The following is an 18,595-nucleotide window of genomic DNA, read 5'->3' on the forward strand; positions in this document are numbered from 1 at the left end:
ATTCATGTAGCTAATGGGGTCAAAATCAGGTGTGGAACCCAGGTCTTCTTATACCAAATCAGAACTTTCAGTAGCCAAATGAAGCAGTTGTAAAATTTGCTAGAAACTAACCTGCCCATTTAGCCAAATGCATGGCACCAAAAATAGCTTCACATTTTGTAATTATCAAGCACTAGAAAAATTATTTATATATATATATATATATATATATATAATATAGAAGATAGTAGAGCCAACCCTAGGTAAGACAGCAAAATTTAAAGTTTCCTCACATTTCCATTCATGCTCCTTTGGAAGAACCAGGTGTGCAGAAAGCTCTATTACTTTTTCTTTTTAGGCCACCCTGTGGTATTTGGGGTTCCCATGCCAGAGATCAGATCCTTTAACCCAACTGTGCTGGGCCAGGGATCAAACCTTCACCCTGGCAATGCAGAGATCCTGCTGATCCTGTTACACCATAGTGGGAACTCCTCTATCACTTCTTAATACTGTCTCTGAAAGTAACTACGGGTGTTTGAAAGTCATTGCTCACCACAACCCAGATCCTTAATGCAGTGAGCGAGGCCAGGGATTGAACCTGCATCCTCATGGATACTAGTTGGCTTCATTTCCACTGAGCCATAGCAGGAGCTCCAAGATGCCAACCAATTTGATTCCTGGTAAAAGTGCTCTCCCTGGCTTGGGGAATGCTACCTTTTCTCAATCTCCTCACAAGGCAGAGAGAACAGTCTTCTTCTCTCATTTCTTCTCGTTAAACCACTAATCTCATCATGAGAACCTCACCCTCATGATCTCATCTAACTGTAATTACCTGCCAAAGGCTCTGTCATCAAATACCATCACATTGGGAGTCAGGGGTTCAACAGGGAATTTTAGGGGGACACAATTTAGTCCATAGCCGCATGTGATGAACTGGTGAGGCTCCAGCTTCCCAGCCTTAGCTCAGGAATGATTGATGATAACACAACCCATCCCTGCCCCAGGTTTGAACAGAAACTAAAATACACATCCTCTCAATACTCCTCTCCCCAGTTGCCTTCTCTTATTTTTTTATTCACAAATTCACATTCACATTATTCATATTCACAAACATCCATGGAACACCTTTTGTGAAACTTACACTGTTTTCTAGGTGCCAGGAAGAGCACTGGGAAAAAAAACCAAAAAAAACAAAAATTCGATTTGATAGAGTTTACTTTCTCCTAGGGAGAGAGAGATAAATGACAAATAAACATTTAATGCTGAAAGGTGACAGATCCTAAGAGAAAGAAGGAAGCAGCCTTAGCTGCCAGAGCGAATGAGAATGCTACGTGGAAGAGTGTGGTTCACTGGCCACACACTTTACTTACAAGGAGTTAAACCCTCTGTCCCTTCTTTACCTCTAAACCTCTCTGCCTCATACTTCCTGATGTGTATACAATTTTCTTTGTCTTTCAGCACTTTTGACATTATTTGGAATGGCATTTAACAAAAAGAATACTTGCTATTATTTATTGAGGTCTTACTATGTGCTATGCCCTACGCTAAACTGTCTCCTTTGATTTATTCATGAATCCTCATAATGTCTAACCGTATGAGGCAGGCATTACTATTGTCTCCATTTTTTCAGATGAGGAAATTATACACAGAGAGTTTAATTAACCTGTCCTCGAGCACAGAATTCAACAACACTATTTGTAAGTGACCAAGTCAGGCTTTGAACCCAGATAACATGTGTGCTTAATCAGAGTGGCCAATGCTCATATATTTATGAATTTAGGGTAAAGTTCATTTCATTTGTAAATTGAAATATAATCATATACTGTAAAATTCAGCCTTTTAGGCTGAAAACTATTCAGTAGTTTTTTAGTATATTCAAAAGTTGTGAGACCAAAACCACTATCTAGTTCCAGAATAATTTTCATATTAGAAATCTAGTAGCAATCACCACCACACCCCAACATCTTCTTTTCCTAGCTCCTGGCAACCATTAATCTACTTTCTGTCTCTATTGATTTGTCTATTCTGGATATATCATAGGAATAAAATCATACAATATGTGGTCTTTTGTGTCTGGTCTCTTTCACTTGGCATGATGTTTTTAGGATTCATCCATTTTATAGCATGCATTATTACTACATTCTTTTTCATGGCTGAATAATATTCCATTGTATGGAGATTTCACTTTCATTTATCTGTTTATCAGTTGATAGACATTTGAATTTCTGGCTGTTATGAATCATGCTGCTATAAACATTCCTGTAGAAGTTTTTGTATGGACATAATGTTTTCAATTCTCAGGTATAATATACCTAAAATGGACTCTGTGTTTAACTTTTTGAAGAACCGTTGAACTGTTTTCAAAACAGCTGCACCATTTTGCATTTTCACCTGCAGTTGTATGTGGGTTCCAAGTTCTCCACATCCTAGCCAACACTTGCTATTATCTGTCTTTCTGATTATCATCATACTAGTTGGTGTGAAGTGATATCTCAATGCTACATATTTTTAAAAATTTTAATTGTGGCAAATACACAATATAAAATTTACCATCTTAATCATTTTTAAGTGTACAGTTCAGTGGCATTAAATACATTCACAGTGTTGTGCTACCATTAACAATATTTATCCAAAGAACTCTTTTCATCTTGCAAAACAAAAACTCTCCACCTGTTAAAACAACAGCTTCACATTCCTGTCTCCCCTCAGCCACTGGCCAACACAACCCTATTTTCTGTCCCTATGGGTTTGACCAGTTTCAATACCTTAAATAAGCAGAATCATATTGCATTTTTCCTTTTGCGACTGGCTTCTTCCTCTAAGCATAATGTCGTCAGGTTTATCTATGTTGTAGCACGTGTTGAATGTGGCCTTAATTTACATTCCCTGATGACTAATGATGTCCATGTGCCTGTGTTCACTTGCACATTTTCTGTGGAGAAGTCTGTTAAAAATCCTTTCGCTGTCCATAATTTGATGACTACTCTAGACTAAATCCCACTTTTTGAATTGTCTGCAACATAGCTTTATGTATTTCCTCATTTTTTTCCCTCTAGAGTTCATACAATGAGGTGTATCACTTAATCACAACCTTTGGGCTAATAGAGGCTCAGTAATAATCACTGTTCATAATAACTGGAAGCCCTGACCCAATCCTGAGGTGCCTTCTGGCTTAACATTTTTAAAATATTATGTTAATTAGAAATGCGAATAATTTTAGAACTTAAATGTGTTTTAATCAGTCTGACTCTTAAAATTAATAATGGTTATAGAGTCTAATTAACATCTCGTTCCTTTTATTCCTCATTTCAATCCATCTTGTACATTGCTGCCTTACTAATTTTCACCAGTATAAATCTGGTCCTGTCACTCCCCAGCTCAAAAGCTTCTATGGCTCCCCATTGCCAACAAAATTAAATACGATCTTCTCCTGTAATTTAGCCCTTTCCATTTTTTGCTTTGACTAAAGAAATCAGTAAGACATGTCTTTTACATTGCATAAGCAACAAGAAGACATATACATAAGCAAACACATACTTAAGGAGAAACAAATCTTTCACAAAAACTTCCTACCCTTACAGCATACAATGCATTATGATATTAAAAAAAAAATACGTAACGAGACTCACTAAATTGATTTTTAAAACTAAAGTTTAGAAAACACAGTACGGCAGTGTGGCTGATCATGGCACAATTCTTCAGGGTTTATTTAGCAAAACCTCCTCCAGTGATTTCTAAGCCTAGGTGCACATTCGAATCACTTAGAGAACTAAAATATATGCATATTTTTTAAAAAAAGCACAACCTAACATAGACCTTCATTCTTGAAAATTTTCATTCACAAGGTCTGGTAAGGAGCCCAGAAACCTGTGTTTTTATTAAAAGGTCCCCAATTAATTCAGTTGTGTGGCCAGATTTGAGAACAACTGCTTTCACCATGTACTAACTGCCTTTCCCCATCCCAAATAAATACTTATTGCTTCCTGCACATTCTTTCTTCTCACATTTATTTTCCTCCACCTGGAAATCCCTCTGCCTGTTGGCATCTTTCTAGGCCCATCTCAAACACCACTTCCTAGTTATTTCTTGAACCAGAACAGTCTCATTTCTTTGGATTTCCCACAAGTCCTTCTTCTCTTTTGCGGGGGAAAGGCATACCCATAGCAGGTTGAAATTCCAGGTCAATGATCACTGCAGCGACCTGAACCACAGTGACCTGAGCCACAGCAGTGACAACGCTGGATCCTTAACTTGCTGAGCCACCAGGGAACTCTTCTATGAACTTTCTTTGGGCTTCGTTGATGGCACTTCTCTTGCCCCATCGCACTGAGTTGATCTTCGTACTACATTGAAGCAAATGCATTATAATTACCCCTCAGTGGGAATACAATGGCTACTCAAAGTCAGGATTTGGTAATTTTACTTGAATTGGAGTTGAAATGGAAGCTTTCATCTTGGGGTCAAGTTAGGTAGAGACTTTAAGCATCAATGGACTCTGCTGTATTTTCATGTGATATTATGAGCATAAATAAAGGCAAATGTTAAGCCTTTCTGCATGTGATATTTATGCTATCTGGCTTTTGATTAGCTTTCCTGAATCACACTGTTCATCACAGTCTCAGCAGGAAAACACAATGACCAAGTCCAATTACCCATATCCAAAATAAACTGAAACTCCCCCCATCTTTTTTCTTTTTGGCCACACCTATAGCAAGTGGAAGTTCCTGGGCCAGAGATTGAAACTGCGTCAGAGCAGTGACCCAAGCCTCGGCAGCAACCCTCTGTGCCACAAAAGAACTCCTTTTCATTTTCTTCCAGTCTTTTTTGGGGGGCTGGGGCAGGGGAGGAGTGCACCTCCTACAGTACCGCCTAGCCTGGAAGTTCCTAGGCTAGGAGTAAAATTGGAGCTGCAGCTGCAGGCCTATGTCATAGCTGCAGCAATACCTGCATCTGTGACCTATATCACTGCTGGATCCTTAACCCACTGATTGAACTTGCATCCTCATGGATACTAGTCAGGTTCTTAACCCACTGAGACAAAACAGGAACCCTCTGTTCCCATCTTTTTTGATGTTAGGTTCCCTTATGAGTTCCTAGTCTCTGTGACTGGAAGTTTCCAGGTCATGTCTTTGAGCTCGAAGCAAATGAAATACCCTAAGTGTTTTGTTCCCATCAGATCTGGCTGCGCATGTTCTGAGCACTATTACAATATTATGTTTTCCATTTTGCATGGGTATAAATTAAAGAACAGAAAGGATTTGATTAGCTCAAGATCCCAGAGTGACTGGCAATGATGGGAATAAAGACTTGCTCCCCAGATTCCTGGCCCAGTTCACCCTGCACCAAACCACAGGTATGCTGCCTTTCTGCTGATGAGGCCACACAGAGCTCCTTGGAGGGGATACCCATTATCATGGAGAGGATGAAGGCTCACAGGGAGGCTTCCAGAGAGCCATTTGGAGAATCAGAGTAAGGACCAATGGTGTCCTGGAAGCTTGAGCGAGCATTTCTCAATGCGGTTTACAAAATATGTGGTTAGCAAATACTTAATGGGGTCTTGGGATACTTATTTTAAATGTCAAGCTACTTTTCATGTCAAGCAGTCCTGCATGTCTCTTACTCTGAATGCAATGCAAACAAAATGACTGTATAATATTTTTAAAAGGACACTGTCATTTGAATTTTTAAGAAATGCCAGATATCTAAAATGACACCAATGAAGAAGCAGAAGTGGTGGTAGGGATCAAGTTCTAGAAGTTGAAATGAACATTGAAATGACTGCAAATTCCAGCCTCCAGATAATTCTTGGAAGAGGTTAAATCACTGAGGACTTTCATCATATATCCAAAGCCCTACAGTCATCGGTCTCACAGTGGATTCTCTGGTTGGTGAATCTTATCCCATCTTGCATTATAGACTTAATTTATTTATTTATTTATTTACTGCTTTCTTTAGAGCTGTAACTGCAGCATATGGAGATTCCCAGGCTAGGGGTTGAATCGGACCTACAGTTGCCACAGCAATGCAGGGTCCAAGCCACGTCTGTGACCTATACCACAGCTCATGCCAATGCTGGATCCTTAACCCGCTGATCAAGACCAGGGATTGAACCCGCAACCTCATGGTTATAGTTGGATTCGTTTCTGCTGTGCCACAACAGGAACTCCAAATCTTTGAGTCTTCCTTAATTTACACTGAAGGTTTTGACTGAATATACATGTTCTGTCCAGCCTCTTGCTCCCATTTTAAGCCTTCCCACTATTTCCCTTCCCTCAGGACACACCAACAGCACTAAACTTTAAATTCCTTCCTTACCTGAGGACCTTTGCAGGTATTGTTTTCTGTGCTTAGGGGGTACTTACCACTAATATTTACTAGGTTTGTTGGATTCTAATCTCAGCAGACTATCACCTCCTCAGGGAAGGCTTCACCATCCAATACAATGTTTTACTCCACAGTTAAGCACCACCAACACCTCATTCTGGATCACAGCACCCTATTTTATTATCATTAAAGCATTTTTCACGGTTTGAACTCATATTTGTTAACCTGTATCTCTTCCATAAGAGTAAATCCAGGAAAAGTAGATGACTTTCCACCCTAGTCATGGCTTTTATCTTCAGCACCTAGTGTAGTGCCTGAGAATCTAGGAAGTGCTAAATATGTATGTGTTGAGTAAATGAAATACCCATCAATGACGTCACTAGGGGAAATGCCACTTCAATCCACGGATGGCTCTAAGAAATTGCCTAATAATGATCTTTGGAATGACTTCAGCAAGTGCATTAGGTAATATCCCCCAAATGTCAGCTGGCCACATAGTAAACATTAGCCAGGCTTCTCATTCACACAGGAAGATGAACTTGGAGTTTGCATAAGCCTTGGGGGGTCAGCTTCCTATCAGACAATCTCTTATGTACAGGCAGTAGAGGAAGGAGGGCAGGTGCCCTGGCTTCAGGGAGCAGCAGGACCCTAGCACTCCGTGCCTACTGCAGACAGCAGAAGAGCTCTGATGAGAAGCAGAGGAAATTACAGTTGTCGGGACTTGTGGTCACGAGGGCATGTGTTGCATTTGCAAGGTCATCATGGGATAATTCAGGGTGTAACTTGCACATTCTGCTGCTGAAAGGGAGATTTTTTTTTTTTCCTACCACATCCGACACATGGTTTGCCAGAGGAAGGGCATGAGATCCACGGCACTGATGAGCTGGCTTGGTGTTTTTAGGCCACAACTCCACTAAACCAATGACTCCCTTCTGACTCCTCCAAAGGAGCCAACAGAATGTATTCATTACCAAGTGTGAACAGCAATCACACAAAGCCACCAGATTGCTTTTGCCTGCCATGCCAAAAAGCACTTCTCAAACAACAACAACAAAAAAATCTTAAATAATAACACTGTCAATGCTTATTATACTTAAAATCCTTAACCATTTCTAAGCTAGAAATAAATCCAAGTTTTATTTCTCCTTTATTGATCTGGAAATTAAAAGAGAATGAAAGACCATAATGTCACACTGCATTTGGAAAAGTGCATAGTGTACTTAATATGTATAATGTAGATAGAGGGTCAAAAAATTGCTCAGTCCTGTTTGCTGGCTGAGGGGGTGCATTTGAAGGCTATGTCACTAAGTGACTGGGACTTCCCCAAAGTCCTTGGTGATGTAAGAGTCAGAGGGCAGGAGACCATATGGTCAATTAGTACACATGCCCATTAGTGGACTAAAGAGTGACATAGGAATTGGTAGCTTGGGCTATAATTCTACTTTTCCTGTTTTGTTGTTGTGCCTGTGGTCTTTTTCAAGTTACTTACTCTCTTGAGCTCTAATTTCTTTATCTGTCAAATGGAAATGATAACTACCTCAAGGGGTTTTAAGAAAATGAAATGACACAATCTGAGTAAAGTGCCTCATAGGTATTCAGTAAATGTTAGCTCCTTTTTGCTGGTTCCCAGAAGATCCAGTGGCTCAGCTGGAGGTAAACAGAGCCAGCCCTAGGTAAACCATCTTGTAAACTCAACCTTCGGCCTTTTTTACACCTTGCCTAAAGCCCTACAGCATTCTAACCTCATCGACTTTATCGCAAATGGCCATCAGTCTCATACTTGTTGACTGATGGACTCCCGTATAGATTACTTCCTGTATTTTATTTGGCTACAAAACCACACTCTGTTTGAAACAGTTTAACTTGGTAACTTGGGGAGAGATTCACTACTTTTAACTAGATCCCTGCATTTTTTAGGTTAAAAAAATTGAGCCATAGTTCTACAGAAAGGAACAGCATTAATCCAGCAAAATAATAAATGTCTTCACTTACATAAGACAAATTAGAGCAGATAGATGGCTTATGATATTTTAGTCACATGTGTAGGGTAAGAATTAGGCCTTAAAAATTAATTAACTTCGTTTTTAAAGTATTCTCAGGGTCAGTGCTAAACATTTTTATATGGATGAAATAAGAAGTATGTGGTGGATGAACCACATATTGGGTAGGAGAGGGGTGACTTGGTGCGTAAACACAGAGAACACAGGTGATGAGAAAAGATTCCTAAGTGGGGCTCTCCTCAACACAGTATCAATTATCCATATAACTCAGAAGAAAAGGAGTTCCCGTCGTGGCGCAGTGGTTAACGAATCCGACTAGGAACCATGAGGTTGCAGGTTTGATCCCTGGCCTTGCTCAGTGGGTTAACGATCCGGCGTTGCCATGAGCTGTGGTGTAGGTCGGACGCGGCTCGGATCCCGAGTTGCTGTGGCTCTGGCGTAGGCCAGTGGCTACAGCTCCGATTCTACCCCTAGCCTGGGAACCTCCATATGCCGCGGGAGCGGCCCAAAGAAATAGCAAAAAGACAAAAAAAAAAAAAAAAAGAAGAAGAAAAGAGGCTTTAACAACTATAGCAGATGACACGACTGCATGAGACAAGCAGGATCAATACAGCATGCAATTAAAACAAAGCCAAAGAAAGTGACTAGACCCATTGTCTAAATGACCAGACACAACTGGAGTTGAAACTTATCACATGCACATGTAAAACTCAAACATGTGATGAGAGGATTTTACTTCCTATGGAAATATGCTTTTCATCTGAAACTATTTCATGTCTAATTAGAACTTTGTTTTCACCGATTATTTTATTAAGTATCTTTCTTCATTTATGTGCCTGTCACTCTATCAGGATGGTAGAGAACTGAGAAAAATGTGTGATCAATAGTCTCTGCCCTCAAAGAGCTTACTTTCTCCTTAAGGAGATAAGACAGACACATAATAAAACAACCATAAATGCACAACAGCATGTGATTAGGTGATAAATCAGTCATCCAAACTATAAATGCTGCAGGAGCTCAGGAGACAGAAAGAGAGCCATATAAATAACCGAAGACTCCAGGAACGATATAGCATCTGCTCAGATCCTTGAAAGATGGAAGGAACTTAAGATTGGAGCCAAGATGCAATCTTTGCTCTAACACTTACATGCTATGTGTCCTTAGGCAAGACATTTAAAGTTTCATCCAGACAATGGGGATAAGAATGCCTAACTCCATGTAAATGCTGGGAAGATTCAATAACATATATATCAAGAAAATAATGAAAAACTTAACATATAGGATGCAACTAGAGCATATGCTTTATATAAACTAAGTAAATTTTTAACTATAATTTTAAATGATCATAATACAGTTATGTCTCTTTCTCTGAGTGGTTTCTAATGACCTTTGGAAGTTGGTAGAAATAAGTTGGCAGGAATATGCATAGGTAAAGAGAAAGTAAAACATTCAGTTGGAAATCAAAAGAAAAATGTAAAAATGATCACACGTGTCTGCCGGGAAGCCTATCTGACTAGAGCTGCAGGTTCACTGTATAGAAATGGTGAGTCATTCATTCATTCAATATAAATTTATTGAGCAACTACTAGGTACTAGGTACTGTATTTGATACAATGTAACAGCTGAATAAAGGTCAGCCTTGAAAAGCAAACATTACAACTTGTCTTTCCATGGTAGAAAACAGGGTGAAATGGAAGATTTATTTATTTAGCTGCATATTATGCAAGGGAGAGATATATAATAAAAATAAGAGATATATAATAAAAATAGAATTGAAAAAGCCAAAATATGGCAGCAAAATATGGGAGTGGAAGGTGGACATAAGGAGTAAGTATAATTGAAAAACTGTCACAATAGTTAACATAAAAGAATGGTGGTCACCTGAATGAAGTGAGAATGGATGGCATGAAGAGGAATACATGAAAACAACTTCCGTTTGATTTATTAAATGGCTTGATTTAGGAACCAAAGGCAAAAAAAAAAAAAAAGATTCAAAGATGAATATCAGCTTTGCCCTTCAGGGAATAGAAGAATAGTAAAGGCAGAAAAAGTAAAACTGGGAAAAGTAACTTGGAAGTGTTGTTGTTGGGTTTCAGTGTTAGGTTAAACTGAAGGTGAAGATAAACTATTTATTGAACATTCAGTTAGAAAGATCCACTTAGGAGAAAAGGGAACCCTCCTACACTGTTGGTAGGAATGTAAGTTGGTACAGCCACTATAGGGAACAGTACTGAGGTTCCTCAGAAACCTAAGGATAGAGGTAGCATATGATCTAGCAATCCCACTCCTGGCATATACCCAGACAAAACAACAATTCTAACAGATACATGTAAGTAGCAGCACTATTCACAATAGCCCAGATGAATGGATAAAGAAGATGTGGAGCACATACAATAGAATACTACTGAGCCATAAAAAGAATGAAATAACGCCACTTGCAGTAACATAGATACAACTAAAGATTATCATACTAAGTGAAGTAATCAGCAGGGGAAAGACAAATACCATATGATATCATAAGTGGAATCTAAAATATGACACTAGAACCTATCTATGAAAACAGAAAAAGACTCACAGACAAGGAGAATAAATTTGTGGTTGCTAAGGGGGAGTGGTTTGGGGGAAGGATGGAGTGGGAGGTTGGGCTTAGTAGATGTAAGCTATTACACATTGAGGGGATAACAACAAGGTCCTATTGTACAGCACAGAGAACTATATTCAATGTTCTATGATAAACCATAATGAAAAAGAATAGTTTTTAAAAGTGTGTGTGTGTGTATATATATATATATATATATATATATATATATATATATATATATATCTGAACTGAATCCCTTTGCTGTGCAGCAGAAATTAACATTGTAAATCAACTGTATTTCAATTAAAAAAAGAAAGAGTCACTTAGACATTTTAAGGAAAGGAACTAGACTTGGGGGGAAATAGAGTATCTATAGAGATCAGGTTGGAACTAAGATGGTTCAAACACTGAAGAAGACCATAAGAATGAGAGAGGAGAAAAAGTGGGAGCTTCCACCTTTGGGGCAACTTTCACACTGTGTGTTGGGGGGAGCAAGGCATATGAAAGAGTAGGGAGAAACTGTGAGGCAGGAAAGGAAGAAGCCACGATAGGAGAGTGTCAAAGAAACCACTAGAAGAATTTTGGGAAGGAGTGGATCAATAGCAAATGTATCTGACAGTCAAAGGGAATGAGGGTTGGGTAGACGTTGCTGTATTTATGCACAAAACGATTAATGGATAACTATAAAATAATGAGAATTTAAAAAAAACTTAAGGTAGAACAATTTTAAAATACCTTGGTATAACAAACACAGATCTAGTGTTTTCAAATTTCTGACATATTAATCCTCGGAGTTGGAATATAAGAAACTGAAATTCCTGAAAATTCCCAAGTCACAAGTTATTCTGTATTTTTTTATAACACTTATGTATTATTAAATATTAATGAGTGACCATAATCATAAACAGTGAATCATTTTTCTGATAGGGTTAGAGGCTTTCTGCAAAAAAAATAATTTAATAATAAATACATGGCTTATTCATATTATGAATCAATATATTGTGAGAAGATTATATATTTAAATAACATGTAAAAATTAATTCTACCCGATAAGGACATTTGATGATAGAAAACACTAAACAAGGGAAACATTAACATAATAACATAAAGTCCAAAATAAGCACACCAAAATTTTTAAGATCAAACCACAAATACTTAATATTTAACTACTGTTAAAACAAAAATTTAAAACTTAGAAAACATTTGTTGCCTTATCTGATCTTATAGTCTTGATCTTTGTTTCATGATTAAGCTTACACTGGTAGAAAAATTTCTTTAATTTAGTATTAATGTTGGTCAAATTGTTAATTGAGTCTGAAAACATGTTCAAGCTGAGCATTAGTGTTTATGTTGTTACACGTAAATTCATTTTTTTCCTAAGGATGAACATATTTTTTTTGCTCTGATTTTGGTTTTAATATTGAAATTGAGGCATTCCCCATCATGGCTCATGGTTAACGAATCCGCCTAGGAACCATGAGGTTGTGGGTTCAATTCCTGGCTTTGCTCAGTGGGTTAAAGATCTGGTGTTGCCGTGAGCTGTGATGTAGGTTGAAAACTCGGCTCGTACCTGGCGTTTCTGTGGCTGTGGTGTAGGCCAGCGGCTATAGCTCCAATTTGACTGCTAGCCTGGGAACCTCCATATGCCACGGGTGCAGCCCTGTAAAGACAAAAGAAAACAAAACAAAAAAACAAATATTGAATTGAGTTGTTTTAAGTTCAAACTTTTTTCTCCTAACAACATATTTTTTTCTTTTGGTATTTCTTGGTTAAAACATTTACAGAAAACTATAGCCCATTGTGAATATTTTGGGAAGTACTTGAATAATGTAATATTCAGGATCTTTCAGCAACATTCCACGCTACACATAATCACATGATGAAATGATCAATTTAAGGACTACTTGGTTTCCAAAACATGTTATTTCTTGCATTTATTTAAAACAGTAATATCTCTATATGAACGTTCCCAGGCTAGGGGTCCAATCGTAGCTGTAGCTCCTGGCCTCCACCACAGCCACAGTAACGCAGGATCTGAGCCATCTCTTCGACCTACACTACAGCTCATGGCAACGCTTGATCCTTAATCCACTGAGCAAGGCCAGGGATCGAACCCTGTGTCCTCAAGAATGCTAGTCAGATTCATTTCCACCGAGCCACGATGGGAACTACAGACTGCTCAGTTTTAATTCTTACAAATTTATAATACTTTCACCAATTTCTGAAAAAAAAAATGTTCTCAAGATTTGGAAAAAATATACCAATTTGATGGAAAATAAGAAGAAGGAACTCTGACATGGAAAAACAGCAGAGACATGCCAATTCTCTGTAATGTTTAGGAAGCTTTAAACTGCAATTAATAGAAAGGCAAGTTCAAAATTATATCACATAACAAACAGTCCCAGGCCACTTGGGGTTAGTTATTTTGGTAAGTCAGTAACAGCATCTACAGCTCAGGTGTTTTCTACCTTCCTACTTTGCCATCCCAAGTGTGTCACAATCTTAGTCGCAAGATGAAGCCAGTTGTTTCAGGTATCACATTCTCACGTATTAACATTTGGAGCAGAAAAGGGACAATTACTTCCTTGTCAGTATTTTTTTTTAGGGGGGGGGTCTTTTTGCCTTTTCTAGGGTTGCTCCTGCAGCATATGGAGGTTCCCAGGCTAGGGGTCGAATCAGAGCTGTAGCCGCCAGCCTGCGCCACAGCCACAGCAACTCGGGATCCGAGCCACATCTGCGACCTACACCACGGCTCACAACAACGCCAGATCCTTAACCCACTGAGCAAGGCCAGGGATCAAACCTGCAACCTCATGGTTCCTAGTCAGATTCGTTAACCACTACGCCACGAAGGGAACTCCTTCCTTGTCAGTGTTTTTTTAAGGAGTCTCCCTCCAATGACTTCCTCTCATCCTTCACTGGCCAGAAGGAAGTAACATGCCCATCCTTAAACCAAACATAGCAAAGGCTTAGTACAATCAAGTATAACCTGAAGCATGGAAGAAGAGAAAATAGCCTTTGTGCTTGCCAGAGACTCTCAAACTGTTTAGTCTCCTGACCTCTTAAAAATTACTGAAGGTTACACAGAGTTTTTGTGTATGTGGGCAATCACTTATTGATATTTACTGTAACAGAAATTTAAATTCTGGAGTTCCCGTCGTGGCGCAGTGGTTAACGAATCCGACTAGGAACCATGAGGTTGCGGGTTCGGTCCCTGCCCTTGTTCAGTGGGTTAACGATCCGGCGTTGCCATGAGCTGTGGTGCAGGTTGCAGACGTGGCTCTGATCCCGCGTTGCTGTGGCTCTGGCGTAGGCCGGTGGCTACAGCTCCGATTCAACCCCTAGCCTGGGAACCTCCATATGCTGCGGGAGCGGCCCAAGAAATAGCAACAACAACAAAAGACAAAAGACAAAAAAAAAAAAAAAAAAAGAAAGAAATTTAAATTCTAAAAAAATTTAGTTATTAAATCATCAAAAATAACAATAATAAACCCATGATTTGTTACTCCACCATTGTCAGCAGAATGATGGTTCGGAATACTGGCCTATATCCTAATCCCTAGAACCTGTGGATATATTGCATATGATTAAATTCAGGATTTTGTGATGAATAGGTTACCCTGGATTATTTAGATGGGCCCAATGTAATTACAAGAGTAGTTTTGGGGTTTTTTTGCTTTTTTTTTTTTTTTTAGGGCCACACCCATGGCATATGTAGGTTCCCAGGCTAGGGGTCCAATCGGAGCTACAGCTGCCTACACCACAGCCACAGCAACCAGATCTGAGTCTCACCTGCGACCTATACCACAGGTCATGGCAACGCCGGATCCCTTAACCCACGGCTCGAACCCACAACCTCATGGCTCCTAGTTGGATCCATTTCCGCTGTGCCACTAAGGGAACTCCACAGGGGTGGTTATAAGTGAAAGTAGGATACAGTGTCAGAGTGATTTAGTGCAAGAAAAGACACATCTGGCCCATATAAGCTTTAAAAATGGAAGGAGGCCATGAGCTCAGGAATCTGGGTGGTCTCTAGAAGCTGGTAAGGGAATGAATTTTCTCCTCAGGTTTTCAGAAAGTAAAGCAGGGATACAGATACCTAGCTTTTAGTGTAGAGAGACCCATTTTGGACTTCTGACCTCCAGAATTTTAAAAGAAATTCATGTTGTTTTGAGCCACTAAATGTATGGTAATTTGCTATATCTGCAACAGGAAATACACACATTTTGAAATGCAAATTAACTACGTTTTCCAAAACAACAGTGAGAAATGTAGCATTTACACCTTTGGGCAAATATCTTTAATGCCTAATATAACAAAAGGTAGATGGATTTTTGTATCTGCTTCTACAGTCAGTCTGTTGAGACGTTACAAGTCACATTGTCTCTGGAAAACTCTACACTCATGAAAGAATGTAAGAAAGGCAAATAATTTCTCAGTATTACACTAAAAATAGTTTTGACTTCATGGCCCCCCTAAAAGGGTCCTGAGGACCCCCAAGGGTGCCAGGCCTACACTTTGAGGATTCCTGGTGCTGGAACTCAAGAGCTTTGCTCCATCCCCCAAAAGAACAGGTATGGAACTTTTTCCCTATTTCTAGTGAACTTGTCTGGCTCTAAGGTAGGTCATCAACAATACAGTGTAATGATTTTAACATTTCTTTCTTAATTCAAACAATATTTCTAAGTTTATTTTGTGCCTGGTACTGTTTTATGGGCTGAAGCTGTATAAGTGAACAAGGTGGATACAGCCCCTGCCCCAGTGGAGGTCACATTTCAGTTGGAAGGAAAACAATAAGCACATAAGAGAACTTCAGATATTGCCAAGGGATATAAAGAAAATGAGTAATGGGAAAAAAGAGTTAGGGGGTATTTAGAGCGGTAGGCATAGAGCTATTTTAATTAGAGTTTGAAGAGGAGAAGTTAGAGCTGAGAGGTGAGAAATGAGGAACCGATGGAAAATGTGGGAGAATATTCCAGGTAGAGAGAAGGCGTGGTGGTGGTGGGAGGGGGGGTAGGGAGAGTAAAGAACTTGGCAAGACAAAGGAACAGAAAAAAGTTAGCATGACTTTAGCATAGTCCATGAGGGGAATAAAAAATGGAGGGGAAAAAAGAAACCAGTTGAAAGGGTCAGGCAGGTGTAGATCAGTTAAGGTCTTGTGGGATACAAGAAGGACTTAAGATTTTGTTCCAATTGCCATACAAACCCACTAGAGGAAATAAGACACTATGGAATTCTCTTACACACTTTGCTTCCGTAAATTCTTCCACCTTCTCCAAGGGCTGCTCTTCAGCCCAACACATTCCCCATCCTTATCCTGATGACGTTCCAGAAAGGCATCAGACCCCAAATAGACACATCTTGCCTCGTATAAAATGTTTGTATGCTAACATCAAAAACAGACAGATCTGGAACCAATCAGGGGAATGTAAATTACAGGTTGCTTGATGTGGAGTAACTTCTGCCTGTTGGCCAGTGTAGGTGCACAGCCAAAAATGCAGTGTGAATACAATTGTTTGGCAATTGCTGGTCTGTCACTTGTCCAAAGCGGTAAGTGTGTGAATGGATTTGTATGGGTAATGACTCTGAAATTAGCAACTAGTTTTTCTCATCTCTCCATGATACAGGAAAACACATTGAAACTTGGCTCCTTTCTGGAGAATTCATGTGATGATCCTCAGTTGCTCAGAATGCACATTTGGTCATCATTATCCCTTGTGTAATCAGTTTCTACAAACTACAGGATGATGTTACAGTTATGTTTACAGAATAAGAGAACTTGCTCCACACCTTAATCAAATCATTTAAAGATGAGCCTTCTTAGATAACATGCATTTATATATATGGCTAGTGATTAGTTATCTAGTCTATCCTTTGATTTATCCTATAGTGAGAGAAGTAACCTGACTCCCACCAGAAACCTCCAGATGAACCATGTGCCAAGATATTTACTGTGTAACATTGTAGAAGTGTTCACCAGACAAACCTTTCCATGACAAGGTGATGTAGAGAATTCACAAAAGCAGAAGTGTCTTCAAATCTGCTCTGAAAGGGCCTAAAACAGTCAGATTTTGGAACCAATCAGTACAAAGAATTGCAGGTGCGGTGGCCCCCGTTAAAAAGCTGGATCTACGTAAATAATAAGCCTAATCACATTTTCAGAACAGCTGTGGCTACTTGGGCCGCATAGTCTCTCGTTAGTCACGGCTCCTGAAAAATTTTTAATTATTGTGAAAATTCATATTAAACTTAAGCCCAGACCGTGCATCAAAGAAAATAAAACTACGTAATTCCAAAGCTGCATATTTTCCAGAGGAATTTGATTCTGACCTCTGAGTGCAATTGGGCAGTCTCTTCCTCTACTTCGGGGAAGAGAGAAAGCAAGGAGGGATGATTTTCTCTTCTCAGTGGAAACCGGTAACCAGACCTGCTGTCCTGCCAAGCCAAGTGTTCGCCTCCGCCGATTCTGATTTTCAAGTGTTCAGGGAATATGCTCGAAACCTGTGCCTGCCTTCCCTGTCAGATAAGCAGAAAGTTTGCTCAGGCTATGATAAATCTGCACAACGCAGAGATGTTTTTGGCACAAAGTGTACGTTAGGAAGATGATGGTGATTAAACTCGCCCCCCCCCCCGCAACCGCCCCCAATTCTTGCGGCCGGGTTTTGCCTGCATTTAAGAAATGTCTTTCAGCTGCGGGCGTGTGTGCGCGCAGAGCCTGCAGCTTGCATTTTTGCATCTCCGAGGCAGGGCGACTCAGGCGGGCCGGCTGAGTGTCACCCACAGACGTGACTGGCCTTCCCCCGCGGGCACCGCAGAGGCAGCAGCCTCGTTCCTCTTCCCCGGCGTCTCCAGCCGGAGGCCCGCGGCCCAGACCAGGGAAGGAAGCCCTCGCCGCAAGCCGGCGTCCGGGTCGGCACAAAACACGCCGCCACTAAAAAACTTTTTCCCCCCCAGCCGCGCGCAACTTTTGGCCTTTTCGCCCAGCACGTTCTCGTCCCGATTTTCTGGCCCGTGGGATCCCCCGCCCCCGGTTCCCTCACCTTCTCCCCGACAGCGAGCAGGGACCCGGGCTGATCCGGGTGCGGGGCAGCGCGACGGGCACGAAGGAGGAGGGGAAGGGGAAAGGAGGAGGGGGCGGCGGCGGCGGCGGCTCGCGAGTAGGAACTGGTCAAAAGGGACCGAGACCGGCGACTGCCCGAAAAGAAAAGCGACGCCGAGGTTCGCAGCAGTCGGAATAAAGTTCGCGCCCTTTCCTCGGCGTTTCCCTGCCCAGTCGTCTCTGCCCCCCACGCCCCACTGCTTTTTGACAGCTGAGCCCTAGCGGACACCTCCACCTCCACGCCGGCACCCCCCAGGGGGCCCCAAAGTTGTTTTTCCATCCCCAGAAAGAGAAGCGGAAAAAAAAAGTAACAGGGCGCGGGGTGTGCAGTGCGGGGGGGAGGGAGAAATACACATCCTCCTTCATGAACCCCTAGAAATCTAAGGACAAACAATCCAACTAACCTACTTTTATTTTGCAAAAGGGGAGCAACATTGTAATCACGACAGTTTTGCAGAGAAAGGAGAAACTTGTGGGGCTTGCAAATCCGCCCGAGGTCACCTCGCCCGCCGGTCCCCCTCCCACCTCCCCAACAGCCTCCTCCCTGGACAATCCGTTCCTTTTTTTTTTTTGTCCCGAGGAGCCGGGGGAACTCAGTAGGCTCCGACTTGG

General features: G+C 40.7%; 1 protein-coding gene across 3 annotated transcripts; it reads right to left on the reverse strand.

The window, feature by feature from the left end:
• LOC106509163 lies at window positions 2,575-18,518 on the reverse strand. Of its 3 annotated transcripts, XR_002335853.1 has the most exons (4): window positions 17,925-18,518; window positions 17,215-17,400; window positions 16,837-16,939; window positions 2,575-4,322 (listed from the first exon to the last, which is right to left on the reverse strand). XR_002335853.1 is itself a non-coding variant. In XM_013993547.2 (3 exons), the coding sequence occupies exons 1-3, from the start codon at window positions 18,261-18,263 to the stop codon at window positions 4,161-4,163; spliced, it is 687 nt and encodes a 228-aa protein (XP_013849001.1). In that variant the 5' UTR covers window positions 18,264-18,295; the 3' UTR covers window positions 2,575-4,160. The 3 variants fall into 3 exon arrangements, 2 of the variants coding, with proteins under 2 accessions (XP_013849001.1, XP_013849002.1); XM_013993547.2 differs by lacking the exon at window positions 16,837-16,939 and having other exon boundaries at window positions 17,925-18,295; XM_013993548.2 differs by lacking the exon at window positions 2,575-4,322 and having other exon boundaries at window positions 14,724-16,939.

The sequence above is a fragment of the Sus scrofa genome, chromosome 1, assembly GCF_000003025.6.
Source record: "Sus scrofa isolate TJ Tabasco breed Duroc chromosome 1, Sscrofa11.1, whole genome shotgun sequence".
NCBI lineage: Eukaryota > Metazoa > Chordata > Mammalia > Artiodactyla > Suidae > Sus > Sus scrofa.

Excerpts from the sequence above, each read along its gene's own strand:
- LOC106509163 (XM_013993547.2), bottom strand. The coding sequence starts at position 18,263 with ATGGAAAAACAACTTTGGGGCCCCCTGGGGGGTGCCGGCGTGGAGGTG. Across the intron at positions 17,401-17,924 it reads TGCTCGCTGTCGGGGAGAAG|GGAAGGCAGGCACAGGTTTC; the intron begins GTGAGGGAACCG and ends CTTATCTGACAG. Across the intron at positions 4,323-17,214 it reads CTGCCCAATTGCACTCAGAG|TACGAAGATCAACTCAGTGC; the intron begins GTCAGAATCAAA and ends GCTTCAATGTAG.